The sequence below is a fragment of the Hypanus sabinus genome, unplaced genomic scaffold (genome assembly GCF_030144855.1).
Source record: "Hypanus sabinus isolate sHypSab1 unplaced genomic scaffold, sHypSab1.hap1 scaffold_994, whole genome shotgun sequence".
Lineage (NCBI taxonomy): Eukaryota > Metazoa > Chordata > Chondrichthyes > Myliobatiformes > Dasyatidae > Hypanus > Hypanus sabinus.
In genome coordinates this window covers 122702-137929 of record NW_026781851.1, presented here as the reverse complement: position 1 = coordinate 137929, position 15228 = coordinate 122702, and the positions used below count along the sequence as shown (strand labels likewise).

The following is a 15228-nucleotide window of genomic DNA, read 5'->3' as shown; positions in this document are numbered from 1 at the left end:
CGTGGAGATTGCACATTCACTCAAACACGAAGAAGGTGTCACGTTCCCGACTGAACAGCGGCAGGCGTCCCATTTCAGCATTCCCATTCCCCGGAGTGTGGTGAGCTGTCACCTTCCCTTTGAGGCTCAGACTGCCAATTATTGCCCGTCAACAACCCTCCCCTCCAACGCGGACATGGTCAAAAGTGAATATGTCGGGAAGACCTCATCCATCAGCGAGTACCCCCTCCCGCCGGGAAATGCCCTGTGCTCATCGGTACCTTCGGGGAGGGGGTACAGGAGACGGAAAACTCAACAATTTACAAGCAGTTGCCTCCCCTACTCCATCAGATTCCGAACGCTCCCTGAACACTTAAACACTCCCTCGGTATTCACCTTCATTGCAGTATTTATTAATTCTCCAAATTTAGGTTAAATTTACATCTTTGCATCGTCCCGGGGTAACGTTGAAGTTTTTTCAAGGCTTCAGTTAGACGGCGCTCGGAAGGCGGTGTTCATTTCCGGACGCCGTCCTGTAGGAAAGATGCCACTGAGCTGGGAAGAGTGCGGGCGGAGATTTACGAGGATGTTGCCGGGTCTCGAGAGTCTAAGATACGGAGAGAAGGCAAGAAGGCAAGAAGGACGGATGAGTCTATATTCCTTGGATTGAGTTTATGAATCCAGGAGGGGTACAGATAGGGTGAATGTGCACAGTATTTTCCCCCTGGGTTGGGGAATTGAGAGACAGAGTGCACAGAATTGAGGTGAGAGTGTGTGGAGAGAACGGAGAGAGGAGAGGCAGGCAATGTGGTCCGAGGGGGACAGAGCCAGGGCAGAAGCGAAGACAGGAGTAGAAAGGTGGTGTAAATGGGGGGAGCGGGGAATAGCGGGGCGGGAAGGGTAAAAATTTGTCTAGATGGGGAGAAGGTGAGTAGTGGTGAAGAATGGGGATGCGAGTAGAGGAGAAGAGAGTGCTAGGAAGGAGGGGGTGGGAAACAGTAAAAGAATGGGGGTTTGTGAGTGGGTTAGATAAAATGGGGAAAGGTGGGATGCATTCATTTGATTTAAGTCTTCCCCACGGGTTTTTGACAGAGGCCTCGGATCTCTGCAGGAATATCCGACTTCTCGCAGATGAATCTGTAATTACTTTCGCAATTGTTGTTCCAGTACGTGTTGCATTTACTGCATCTGGGCCATCCATAGGGCTTATACAGAAGATTAGAGTCCACATTCCTGATAAAGAGGGTTAGAGAATTTCAACAGAGACAAAACAGATCCAGCAGAACCGGAGATCATCGAGAAACAAAATGCACTAATCTGCGCTCGCCCCCCAGCCCCGGAAAAATCCCACTACAACTCTCTCGCTTAAAATCACGAGACAGTTCCCAAATCAATCCCACTGCACCACTCTATCCCGAAAACTCTGGGTCAGTCGACAAACTAATCCCACTATCCCATTCTCTCCACACGGCCTCGAGTCCCTCCCACACCACCGACCTGTAAAATTCCAAACCTCACCCATCTCTGCATTTTCCAATCCAGTAAGTTCTGTATACATTGCCGATAGTGGTTGAAACAAATTCCTGTGAAATTAAAACCCTTCGATTAATGTGCATATTACGCCCTGGGAAATGTTTCACTGCTAATGTAATGGTTTCTCTGTAGCGGCAGTGTGTTTGTGTTATGACGAGATATAACGGGGGCTTTGGAATGGGCGGCGTCCCATGATGAGAGGGGTTTTCTTTCCTGTGAGCCCGAGAGCGAGGTATTCGCGGATTTTTGTTCGGCTGAAGATGGTGAAAGGAGATGCCATTACGGGGTAATCGTTGACTGAAGGCCTGAGCTGTCTTGGAATGGGGTCGGGAGTGGACCACACCCGGGGGAAATCGATGGAGAACGGACGGACGGGAAAACAGTGAGCACCAAGGAGCGCATTAGACTGTTTCGTTAAAATGGGCCCTTTTTCTCTTTGTTTTCTGTATTAACCAGCTAGTCAAATGAAGAGTCAAAAAGCCCAGTCGATTAATTGCAAATTGTGTACTGCTGGTTATTTCCTGGGATTGATTTGTAAACGGGCAACACATCAACACAAACGAGATTTCTCGTTTTGGCCGGGCTGGAAGCAGTTTGGCCCTCACATACCAGACAAACGGATGCTGGTAGAAATTTAGGGTAACATTTAGCCTCTCACCATGCCTGTCCACGGGAAAATGTGAAGAGATGGCACAGCGACGGATTCACCCAGTGTCAGATGCCAGGAATGGGTGATGGGCGGGGTTTGTGGGAGCTTCACTCTTTGCCTGACAGATGGAGTATCTGACGGGACGGCGTGAAGGGGCTTCATTCAGTCACAATCAAGAACTTCCATAGTTGTCCTGTGGAGAGCATCATTGTCTCGTATGGAGGGGCTACTGCACAGGACCGAAAGAATCTTCGGAAGGTTATAAATGTATTCAGCTCCATCTTGGGTATTTGCCTACCCAGGACATCTTCAGAGAGCGGAGACTCAGAAAGACGGCGACCATTATTTAAGACCTCCACCACCCGTGCATGCCCGTTTCTATCTATAAACATCAGGTAGGAGATGCAGAAGCCTCAAGGCACATACTTAGCGATTCAGGAACAGCTTCATCCTCCCTGCCGTCAGATTCATGAATGGACTTGAAACTTTGGAGACCACCTCACTTTTTATAATATTGAACATTTCTCTGTTCTTTTACATTTTAAATAATCTATTCAACATCCGTGTTTCATTTACGTATATTTTTATTATATTTTAATTTGTTTATTATTATTTTCTTTCTCTGCTAAGTTATGCATTGCATTGAATTTCTGCTGCTAAGTTAACACATTTCACGTCACACGCCGTTGATAATAAACCTGATTCTGATTTCGCTTCCACTGGTAGTTTCACTCTGTGTCTGTCCCCGGGGGTGTGTGACGAGACGGTGTGGAGCGAGGATCACTCCGTGTCTGATCCCGGGAGTATGTAATGGGACGGTGTGGAGCGAGAATCAATCTGTATCTGATCCCGGGAGTGTGTGACGAGACGGTGTGGAGCGAGGATCACTCCGTGTATGATCCCGGGAGTGTGTGATGGGACGGTGTGGAAGGAGATTCACTCCGTGTCTGACCCCGGGAGTGTGTGATGGGACGGAGTGGAGGGAGGTTCACTCTGTCTCTGACCCCGGGAGTGTGTGTTGGTACGGTGTGGAGGGAGATTCACTCTGTGTCTGACCCCGGGAGTGTGCGATGGGACGGTGTGGAGGGAGATTCACTCCGTGTCTGTCCCTGGGAGTGTGTGATGGGACAGTGTGGAGGGAGATTCGCTCTGTGTCTGACCCCGGGAGTGTGCGATGGGACGGTGTGGAGGGAGATTCACTCCGTGTCTGACCCTGGGAGTGTGTGATGGGACAGTGTGGAGGGAGATTCACTCTGTGTCTGACCCCGGGAGTGTGCGATGGGACGGTGTGGAGGGAGATTCACTCCGTGTCTGACCCTGGGAGTGTGTGATGGGACAGTGTGGAGGGAGATTCACTCTGTGTCTGACACCGGAAGTGTGTGATGGGACGGTGCGGAATGACTGAATCTACGTTCGACCCCGGGAATCACTTACCTCTTCCTCATTTGAATTTATTTCGAGGAGCCTTGCATCAAAGTTTGAACAATATTCTCTCGCTCCATGATAAGGTTTCTCCAAGGTGGATATGAAATAACACCGATTTTCGTTTTCGATCCAGTTCTGCGGGCACAACTGCTCTACAAATCCGGAACAAAAGAAAGTGAATCGCCCTCCATAGCTCCCAATGCACCCACTGGGATCAGAAACAGTCAACCTCCATCCACAATGACTCATCCCGGTTTCAGACAGCAGGGGTCGCTGCTTTCATCACACACTCCTCCGACATACAATGATAGAGTGACTCTCTCTCTCTCTCTCTCTCTCTCTCTCTCTCTCTCTCTCTCTCTCTCTCTCTCTCCACAGTCGCTTTACATACACATGGGTTCGGGCTGCACGCTGTCCACTGTCAAACCACGCGCTCTTGAGGACAGACACGGAGTGAATCTTCCTCCATACTACCCCTATACAACCTCCCCTGGTCAGATAGGAAATAAAACACTCTCTGCTTCATCCCGCCGCACACTCCCGTTGTCAACCATAAAATGATGCTCCTTCTACCCAGTGACATCCCAAGGGTCAGCAAACGAGAGAGGTTCCCTCCACAGTCCTATCACAGAGATATCTGACACAGAGAGGAACACCATCCAGGCACGCGTCACCGTTCCCGGTGTCAGGCAAACACATAACGTCCCGGCCACTCCCCCCATCGCCCCCACCAAAGACATACACCCACCCCGCATCCCGCAGTATCTTCTCATCACACACAACTGGGTCGAACACAGAGTCCCATCAAACACCCACAGGTGAGACACAGCTTTAAGTTTCCTGCACACCGTCCGATCACACACTCCCGGAGTGAGACACATAGTGTTCCCCCTCTACAATGTCTCGTCACGCACTGCCTGGATCAGACACAGTGTGAATCTCTTTCGCCATGGCATCATCACACATTCCAGCGTTCAGACGTGGAGTGAAATTTCCTGCACGCCGTCCAGTCACACTCCTCTGGGGTCAGTTTCTCCGTGTTTTTGCATAGAACCATAAAACAATAGAACACTACTGCACAGTACAGGCCGTTCAGCCCTCCATGTTGTGCTGACCCACATAATCCTTAAAAATCTACTATACCACCACTACCCCATAACCCTCCATTTTTCTTTCATCCATGTGCCTCTCCAAGAGGCTCTTAAATAGCCCTAATGTTTTAGCCTCCACCACCATCCCTGGCAAGTCATTGCAGGCAATCACAACCCTCTGTGTAAAAAAAAAACTTACCCCTGATGTCTCCCCTAAACTTCCCTCCCATAATTTTGTACCTATCCCCCTGGTGTTTTTTTTTCCCATTGGTGCCCTGGGAAACAGGTACTGACTACGCAACCTATCTATGCCTCTTATAATCTTGTCGACCTGTATCAAGTCCCCTCTCATTCTTCTACTCTCCAAAGAGAAAAGTCCCAACTCTGCTAACCTTGCTTCATTTGCCTTATTCTCCAATCCAGGCAACAACCTGGTAAATCTCCTCTGCACTCTGTCCATAGCTTCCACATCCTTCCTATAATGAGTTGAACAGAATTGAACACAATTTGTAGAGCTGTAACATGACCTTTCCACTCTTGAGCTCAATCCCCCTGTTAATGAAGCCTAGCATCCCTTAGGCCTTCTTAATTACCTGATCAACCTGAGCAGCGGCCTTGAGGGATGTATGGATATGAGGCCCAAGGCCCCTTTGTTCATCCACACTCTTAAGTAACTGACCATTAATCCTGTACTCAGTCTACTGGTTTGTCCTTCCAAAATACATCACCTCACACTTGTCCGGATTGAACTCCATCGTCCATTTTTTTATGCCCAACTCTGCAGGCTTTCTATATCCTCTTGTAACCTTCGACAACATACAGCTCCATCCACAACTCCTCCAATCTTTGTGTCATCCGCAAACTTACTCACCCATCTTTCCACCTCCACATCCAGGTCATTTATAAAAATCACAAACAGCAGGGTTCCCTGGACAGATCCCTGCAGCACTCCACAAGTCACCGACCTCCAGGCAGAATACTTTCCTTCCACAACTACACTCTGCTTTCTTCCTTTAAGCCTTTTTTTTTATCCAAACTCCTTCCACACCGTCTCAACACACACTCACGGGATCAGACACTGAGTGAAGCCCCTTCTGCAACATCCCATAACTCACTCCCGGATTCAGACACAGAGCGAAGCCCCCGCTGCACGGTCCCATCACACACTTCCGGATTCAGAGTGAAATATTCTCTCCACGGTGACATAGCACATTTTGGAGTCAGGCATGCGGTGAATCTCTCTGTACACTGCCCCATCACACAATCCCGCTGACAGACACAGAGTGAAGCTGGACCCATACTGTCCCATCAGACATTCCCGGAGTGAGACAGAGACTGATGCTGTTATGTTACGTCTCACAATCCCGTGGTCAGACACAGAGTGAATCCACCTCCACAAGGTGCAATCACACTCTCCTGGATTCAGTGATAGAGTGAAACGCAGCCCCATCACACACTCACCGGGTCAAACACAAAGTGAATCACCCTCCATAACATCTCTTCACACTCTCCCAATGTCAAGCAGAGAGTGAACGCTTTATCTCTCCATGCCTGCCTTGTGATGAGGAGCGGGTGAAAGAGGGGGATGATGCCTCACCTATTCTGCTGGTCAAAAATTCACAGATTTTAACCTTGGTTTCGTTGACAGATCTGTACTTCGTTTCCATCTCAGTGAACTGGTGACGGAGAACGCTGTGCATTCGTTTAAGATCGGACAGATCAGAGTTTCGGTGGCATGTTTCGTTTGACTGACGAATCTGTGATACTGAGAGAGATGGTAAAGGATGTTTAGCATTCACAGTGAAACGTGAGTCAGCGTCACGCTACCGAACGGGTCACAGAGAGTGTTGAGTCAGTGTCACGGTGAAGCGTGTCACAGTGAAGGATGTGCCGGTGTCACAGTGAGAGGCGTCATCGGAAACATGAGGGGCGTGTCTGTGTATCTCTGAGGGGTTATCAATGCCACGGTGAAGGTTTGTTGTTGTTACAATGGGGTCTGTGTCAGTATCGTTGTGATGACCGATTCCCTGCCTCAGCGCGGGGCATGTCCGAGTTGCTGTGAGGGACGTGTCGCTGTCACTGTGATAGATGTTTCTGTGCCCCGGAGAGAGGTGTACCGCGCCACAATGAAGTGTATCTCAACGTCAAGACGAGAGAAATGTCAGAGAGGCGGGTCTGGTAGTGTCCCGGTGTGTGGAGTATCTGTGTAACGTGTGGGTGCTGGTCTCATTGTGATGAGTGTGTCTGTGTCACTGTGAGAGACATGTCATGACCACGCTGTGCGGGATATTGTCACGCTGAGGTGTGTGTCGGTACGATGGAGGGAACTATGTCGGTGTCATTGTGAATTTATGTGTCGGTATCACGGTGAGGGCTTTGGCGATGTCAGGGTGAGGTGTGAGTAATTGCCTCAAAGTAAATTTAAAGCTGAGTTTAACTCATGGACTAGTAGTCGACATTGGCTTTGGGTACTGTTCATCTCGTGATGTTCTTACCAAAGGAGTTTGTAGTTTTCTGTCAGAGGTGATCAGAGATGGTGAAGGATGTTTGGCGTTCATAGTGTGTCTGCGTCACGCTACTGAGCGGGTCACTGAGTGTGGTGTGTCAGTGTCACGGTGAAGGGTGCTGGTGGCACAGTGAGGGGAGTCGGCGCCACCGTGAGGTACGTTTCTGGGACACGCTGTGGGGTATTTTAGGGTACCAGCGATGTTTTGTTGGTGTCACGATGGGGGCTGCTTCAGTATCGCGGTGATAGTTGATTCCCTGTCATACCGAGTCGGTCTTTCAGTGAGAGACGTGTAGCTGTCACTGTGATAGGTGTTTCTGGGTTGATGTGGGAGGTGTACCGGGTCACATCGCGGTGTATCTTTATGTTACGGTGAGAGATATGTCGGGGTCACAGTGCTAGGTTTGACGGTGTTGCAGTGAGAGGCGCGTCTGTGTCACAGTGTTTGGTGAATTGGTATTACATTAGGAAAAATGTCGATGTCACGGTGAGGGGTGTGTCACGGGGAATGACCTCTTGTGGTCACGGTGGATGTGTCGGTGTCACTGTAAGCTTAGTGTTGTTGTCAGGATGAGGACTGAGTGGGTGACGCTCTGAGGGCTTGTCGGTGTCACGGTGAGGAAGGTGTCTTTGTGACGGTGTGGGTTATGTCAGTGTTTCGGTGGAGTTGATTTTGCTGTATGATAAGAGATGAGTCAGCTTCAAAGTGATGGACTTGTCTGTGTCACAGTGAGGGACGCTTCGGCACCACGTCGAGAGGCGTGTCAGTGTTATGTTGAATCGTTATTACGTTAGGTTCTGTGTTGGAATCATGTTGAGTGATGTGTTGGTGGGGGTTGTGTCGGTGTCACGGTGAGGGGTGAGTCATGCTGAGATACCCGTCAGTAACACAGTGAGGGGTGTCTTGGTATCACAGTGAAGGGTGTTTCGGGGTAATGTTGGGATTGTGTCGTTGTTAAAGTGGTCATTTTTATTCTCTGCGGTTGGTCGTTGCGACCGGAGTGAAACTCACCATGAATCCTCCAGCAGATAACCATGATAATGACGGTCGCTGTTAAAACGCAGATTAGCCATATGGTTGGGTCTGATCGGCCTCTCCTTGTGGGTCGTTCACTGCCCATGTCGTCTGTGGAAATATCGTTCCTTTACTTTGACAATCCATCGTCATATTCCCTGATCTGCCTCGCTCTGTTCTTTCCATCCTCTGTGTTCAAATCACTCCCTTTTCCTCATGCAATGTTCATCTCCCTCCAACCCCTGTGCACCCACGTGCATGACAAACAGCCGATTAAACGCCTCTATCGATTTGCCTCCAGCACCACCCCTGACAGCAAATTCCAGTCACCCTCACTCTCTGTGTAAACAAAACCTTGCCCCTCACCTTTCCCGAAAAGATACTCCCGCTGCCCTTCCACTCCACGGGAATAGACATTTCTCTCTGGGGGAGAAATATACCGGTTGCCTGGTCTATATCTGTCTCTCGTCATGATAGAGACCTGTATTAACGCTCCCTCAGCCTGGAATACATACGAAATAACATATGAAACCCATTTATATTGCATGAATGCATTTTTCTGATATTCTGCATTTGCTTGTTATCTTTGAGTGTTTTGTGCCGTTGTGTGGCCTTTGGTGTTGTGTTTGGCATCTGGGTCCTGGAGTAACGCAGACTCGTTTGTCTGTATTGGTGGATATTCATGTATGGTTGGATTGCAATGCAACTCACGTTGAATTGAAACCGCCTCTTCTGTGCCGGTCGCACCTTCTTTGGAAGGGAACCCAATGAGACAAATACCCGAAGCCCCTTTCACTAAAGTTCGCCTCATCTTCCCCAACCTACTTTCCGACTGAGAGTGTGTGGAGTGGGGGATGAGTTGGAAATTGGGGGCGCAGCGAGAGGGTGTGAACATTGAGAGAGAGAAAGCGTAAGAGGAAGGAAAGGGTGTGCGGACTGAATGGGCAAGTAGGCACGCGACGAGGAAAGGGGAAACGGGGGTGGTGTGATAGAAGGGAGTCGGTAGAGCGCTTGGGCAGTGAGTGATTGAGAGAGAATGAAGGGGAGAGTGGGGAGTATGAGATGGACAGAAAGGGGAGAACAAGGGTTGAGGGATGGAGGGAGGCAAGAGGGAGAAATGTGAAATTCTAGGGAGAAGTGGTGAAGAGGGAGAGAAAGTGTGAGACAAAGTTGGAAGAGCCTACGAAAGACAGAGAGAGGGAGGAGAAAGGAAAGAGGGAGAGAGTTATTGAGGTAGTAGGAGAAAGAGGGAGAGAGGGAAGAGGGCGGTGAAGATGGAGAGAGTGAATAGAGAATGAGGTCAGAAAGAGTGGAGTTAGGGTATTTTTTTTTTTTTACGGAGCCCCTTTGAATATCCTCATCTGTCCTCCCTTTGTATTTCCTACCCTCTGCCCATTCCTATAGCGCTCCTTTCTGAATACTCCCTTCTCATCACCCCTCCCACGGTAGAAACTCCACACCTTCCTGCCGATGACATTCTGTCTTCACCGACACCTCCCGCAACACGATCTCTTCAAACCATTCCATAGCTCTCCCTCTATACCTTCCCTTCCTGGCGCTGTTTCCACTTCCCTGCCCCGAGTGCAGGCTCCTCACCAACCCTCCAACAGAGTTCCCCCATCATATCCTCTCCCATCCGTTCGGCTGGGGACAGAACAGTGAACGTAATGGTCTCGTCGTTTCCCTCTGACTAATCGTTAGGGTTAATTCTGTGTTTCTGCTGAGATGTCCGACAGGAACGAACACGTCAGCTGAACACAGTCAAACTGACAGAGATGAAACTGACCTCCAACTGTCCGGACCCGGGGAACAGAGAGGGTCCTGAGTTTAAGTTCCACGTACGATACATTAGGTTGGGCTGGGGACAGAACACTGAGAGTCAGTGAGGCTCCCTCCACACGTCAGATCACACACACCCGGGATCAAACACAGAATGGAGCTCTCTCCCTCCTTTTTTTCTGACCCACTCACCTTTGGAAGGAGTCTGTGGGACCGTTTTTCCGAACTTCACATTCACGTAAGTCTTGTCTTCGTCCATCTTGTTCAGGACTCTCTGCGTCTCTCAGCTGAAAACGACCGTTGTCAGAGGAAACCCGTGATGAGAAGGCGGTCAAACCGACACCAGCAAACTCCAGGTGGTCAGCTGATAAAGAGAGGAAGTGAGAGCAGGGGGAGGAAGTGCAGGCTGGCAGAGAGATTCAGGACGTCAGAGAGGGTGGTTCAGAGATATTCGAATGGAGAGGGAAGAGGGTTGAGAGTGGGGAGAAAGAGGGGATGGGGACAGAGGGAAAGTTTATGGGTAGCGGAGAGAGAGGTGAGCGGCAGTGTACAGACGGTGGAGAGAAGAGAGAATGAGGAGTGTGTGGAGAGAGATGGAAGGTAAGCATGACGGAAATGGGAAACCAGGAGTAGGGCGGAGGAATGAAGAGAATAGAGGGTGAGGAATTTCGGCGAGAGATTGCGAAAGAGAGAGTAAAGAGGAGGTGAACGGGAGAAAGAGAGGGCGATGGAGAGCCGAAATGAAAGCAGGCAGAGTGGAAGAGAGGGAGGGAGAGGGGGAGCGCTACAGAGAGTGAAAAGAGATGCGTGGGGAGGGATGGGGAGAGGAATATAGATGAAGGATGTGGAGGAGAAGATAATTAGGAGGAGAAAGAGAAAATCAATGGAAGGGAGAAGATTGAGGGCAGGAGGGAGTGTCAGAGGGATTTGTGTCACTCATACAGAGCCTGTATTTCCCGGGAGATATGCATCCACCGCTGGTTCCTGGTTTGGGCGTTGGTCTGTTCCTGTTCATCGCCGGGGCTCCAGGCCTTCAGTCCGCGAGAAGCCACGACTCCAGGGCAAAGCCCAAACACTCACCGAAATGAGTGAGCCCACACCCTCTTCCGAGTGCAGAAACACCTCCCCTTGAAAGTCGTTCCATTCACTGGGTTTCCTCACCTTCCTCTTCCAGTGGCTCACTCTCGCCCTCCTTCTTTATTCCATGGCATTCTCTCATTCTCTCTCTCTCTCTCTCTCTCTCTCTCCCTCTCTCTCCCTCTCTCTCTCTCTCTCTCTCTCTCTCTCTCTCTCTCTCTCTCTCTCTCTCTCTCTCTCTCTCTCTCTCTCTCTCTCTCTCTCTCTCTCTCTCTCTCTCTCTCTCTCTCTCTCTCTCTCTCGCTCTCTCTCTCTCGCTCGCTCTGTCACAGGCGGCCGTGGAGAAGAGGTTACTGGCATATTTAAGACAGAGTTTGATTAGGACTGAGACTGAAGTGGATCAACCAGGATCATATGCTGGAGCAGACCCGGCGGGTGAAATGGCCGCATTTTGCCACTATCCTCTGAATTGAATCTCCTGGGAATCTGGGGGTCAACATCCCTGAGGATCTACACTGGGCCCAACACTTCCAGGGAGACACAAATGTGTCATGTTCCCGAATAAACATCTACAGGCTTCCAGGTTCCACTCTCACTGCCCGGTGAGGGGTTGGCTGCCACTTTCACCTTTACTCTCAGCAGGCCAATTATTTTCTGCCTCGGAAGTGGACGGATAGAGAAGAGTGTGGGGAAATGTAAGGTCATGTACTTTGGGAGAATAAATTAAAGTATAGACAATTTTCTAAATGGGAAGAACAATCTCTCGCTGCGGCGCAAAAGGAATTGGGGATCTTCCTGTTCGGTTCCTCGGTGTATGACTTACAGGGGGAGCCGTTGGTGAGGAAGGGATATCGAATGTTTGCATTCATTTCCAGAGGGCATGAATATAATCGCAAGGAATTATTTTTAGAAACATAGAAGCATAGAAAATAGGTGCAGGAGTAGGCCATTCGGCACTTCGAGCCTGCACCGCCATTCAGTATGATCATGGCTGATGATCCAACACAGAACCCTGTACCTGTTTTCTCTCCATACCCCCTTAATCCCTTTTGCCACAAGGGCCATATCTAACTTCCTCTTAAATATAGCCAATGAACCGGCCTCAACTGTTTGCTGAAGAAGAGAATTTCACAGATTCACAACTCTCTGTGTGAAGAAGTTTTTTCTCATCGAGTTTCTAAAAGGCTTCCCCTTTATCCTTAAATTGTGACCCCTCGTTTTGGACTTCCCCAACATTGGAACCCATCTTCCTGCATCTAGCCTGTCCAATCCCTTTAGAATTTTACGACTGTTAAAGACACAGGTGAGACCAAATTCCGAATATTATGAGCAGAGTTGTGACCCTCGGAGAAGAATTGCTGTCCCTTTATTTAAAACTTCCAGTCTTGAACTATACGCATTTCTGCGACATCAGTCGCATCACGTTCAAGCTTTTCATTCCTGCCCTTGTCTGAGGTCTTTGCAACATCTGTCCGCACATCGATACTGCTATCTGCTCTGGCACACTGAGTCCAACCCCCACTGAACTCCAGTTTAACAACTCTCCCCAAAACCTTCATGTACAGCCCTGGCCAATCTGCCCGCTCGGATATCAGTTCGCTACCATTTTTGGTGCAATGCTTCTCTTTGTGCAGATCCCACCTTGCTTGGGAATCGCGCAATGATTCCGAATTCTGCAGCCCTCCCACTTAAATCAACTATCTGGCCACGTGCTAAACTACATGGTCTTACGACCTCTGGCCTCACATGGACGGCTAGTCGCCCATGACTTTAATTTAATATCTAAATACTTGACCTCCCGTTACAGATCCACCTCCCTATTCATACTGATCTGGCAGGAATTCTTCCTATTCATACTGATCTCTATTTATACTTTGACCTCCAGTTGCTCACTCGCCCACTTAAGAATCACAGACAAGGAAACAATCAATAAACGGCAAGAAATCTCTCTACCATTCTCCTCCTTCCCTCACTCAACCATCTCCTCGCTTAAGCATGGAAAAGATAAATCAGCGAATGACCGGTCGATGAGTGTCCACTCAAGCAATGGCCGCTCCGCTTGCACTGAATTATATGTATTTGCACACGCTAATGAATCTGTTTCCCCGATCGGTTGCTGATCAGCGTCCCGGTAGTCTCGGATTGTGTGTGTCTCTCGGAGATGGTGTTTGAGTTTGTGTCCGGGTGGCGGGCTGAGGGAAGAGGAAGGAAGGGGCGGAGTGTCGTGTCCAGGGAAAGGGCGGTGCGATTGATGCCATTGGAGCAAGTGGTGTGGGTCCACACGACCTGGCTCTGCATGCAGAGCGTCTCAGAGGCCCAGGGGCGAAATATCGGATAACCTCTGAAAGGGGGCTGCCGTAAAACCGATCCCATTCTCCCCGCAATTACCTGTGAACACGAAGAGAGAGACTGGACAGTGGGGAGAAGCGACTGAGATGTGGAAGCCTGTAGGGAATGCAATGGGTCACAGAGACGGGAGGGTCGTCGGGGAGTTGTTATTACGGAGATGGGGAAGTGAGCTGGGGAAGGAATAGATCACAGAGTCGGGGTAGATTGTAAGGGAAGGGGGTAAGAGAGACCCGAGTGGTGTAGGGGAGGGAGTGTGTGACAGAGACGGGGAGGTGTTTAGGAGAGTGTCTTTTTGACGGGAAATCGTAGGGGATCTACAGTGTTTATGGAGACGGTGAGGAACTGTCGGTGTCACGCTGCTGGGCGTCGATGAGGTGAACACTTTTGTCATGGCAAGAGATGTCGGTGTCACGCTGAGGGCTCTGTGGCTCGTTCACTGCCTGTGCTGTCTGTGAAGTAGTCATTCCGTGTTTCACAATCTATCGTCAAAGATCTTGATCTACCCCACCCCTTGCTCTTCCCACGTGATGGGTTATAATCATTCTTTACTCCCCCTGATGAACAGAGAACATGAAACACCTAACAGAACGGACCAATCGGCCAGCAAAGCTGTGATATATCAATTAAAGTAAATCAATTCTGCCTACACAACTTCCATCTGGGACACTTCAATGTCTGGGAAAAGGCACCAAAGCATTCGGGCTTTCACGACCGGACTACGTAGAAGTTTCTTCCCTCAAGCTATCAGACTCCTCCATACCCAGTGCCTGGCCTGACCCCTTGCCCTATCGTCCTGTTTATTATTCACTGTAATGCGTGCACTATTTTGTGCACTTCATGCCGTCCTGGGTAGGGCTGTAGTCTAGTGTAGTTGTTGTGTTGTTCTTTCTTTCTGTGCTGTTTTTACGTAGTTCAGTCTAGTTTCTGTACTGTGTCATGTAACACCATGATCCTGAAATACGTTGTCTCATTCATACTATGTACTGTACCAGCAGTTATGGTCGAAATGACAATAAAAGTAATTTGCCTTGACTTGACTTGATCTCCCTGCATTCCTCGCACACCCAGATCCCATGCAAAGAGCCTCTGGAACTACTCTCTCCCTGTGTTTGTCAATAAATAGAATGTGACCAGTCAGGCCGCCCATCGCGCTTGAATTCTTTCATCTTCATCACGACTAATGCAACCGAAAGCCGGAATGTTGAGGTAACGCTCCTTCCCGTTCTCCAACCTCGTCTCTTTAGTGTCTACATTATCACAATTCAGGCCGTTCACCCCCGCCCTGAGCGGTTCTGTATTTCCATATAACCATATCACAATTACAGCATCGAAACCGGACACCTTGGCCCTTCTAGTCTGTGCCGAACGCTTACTCTCACCTTGTCCAACCTACCTACACTAAGCCCATGAACATCCATTCTTTTCCTGCCCATATACCTATCGATTATTTAAATGACAATATTGATCCTACCTTTGCCACTTCTACTGGAAGCTCGTTCCACACAGCTACAACTTTCTGAGTAAAGAAATTCCCTCTCGTATTGCCCCTAATCTTTTGCCCCTTAATTTCGTACTTCGCATTTCGTACCATACGAACTGCGAGGAAATGTCGCAGCTTATAACATGAGGCCCAGCAGTCTCAAAATTTGCTTCCTGACTTTGCCGGAGAGCGTAACAACATCTGCTCCAATAGCCACTCTACTCTCAGTTTTAGCATTCTGCTTTTCATCCCTCTGCATCTCTAGTTTAAACCGTTTCGTTCCCCCTCCTCAATGAAAACTTCCAGCTGGGATATTCGCTCCAGTCCAGTTCATTTGTAAACTGA

At 49.3% G+C, this 15228-nt stretch overlaps 1 protein-coding gene across 3 annotated transcripts; it reads right to left on the bottom strand.

The window, feature by feature from the left end:
• Nucleotides 1-430: 430 nt before the first annotated feature.
• LOC132390622 (oxidized low-density lipoprotein receptor 1-like) lies at nucleotides 431-8258 on the bottom strand. Of its 3 annotated transcripts, XM_059963219.1 has the most exons (6): nucleotides 8196-8258; nucleotides 6275-6442; nucleotides 3596-3738; nucleotides 1498-1562; nucleotides 1127-1212; nucleotides 431-586 (listed from the first exon to the last, which is right to left on the bottom strand). In XM_059963219.1, the coding sequence occupies exons 1-6, from the start codon at nucleotides 8218-8220 to the stop codon at nucleotides 558-560; spliced, it is 516 nt and encodes a 171-aa protein (XP_059819202.1). In that variant the 5' UTR covers nucleotides 8221-8258; the 3' UTR covers nucleotides 431-557. The 3 variants fall into 3 exon arrangements, with proteins under 3 accessions (XP_059819202.1, XP_059819200.1, XP_059819201.1); XM_059963217.1 differs by having other exon boundaries at nucleotides 431-1212; XM_059963218.1 differs by lacking the exon at nucleotides 1127-1212.
• Between the last annotated feature and the right edge of the window lie 6970 nt (nucleotides 8259-15228).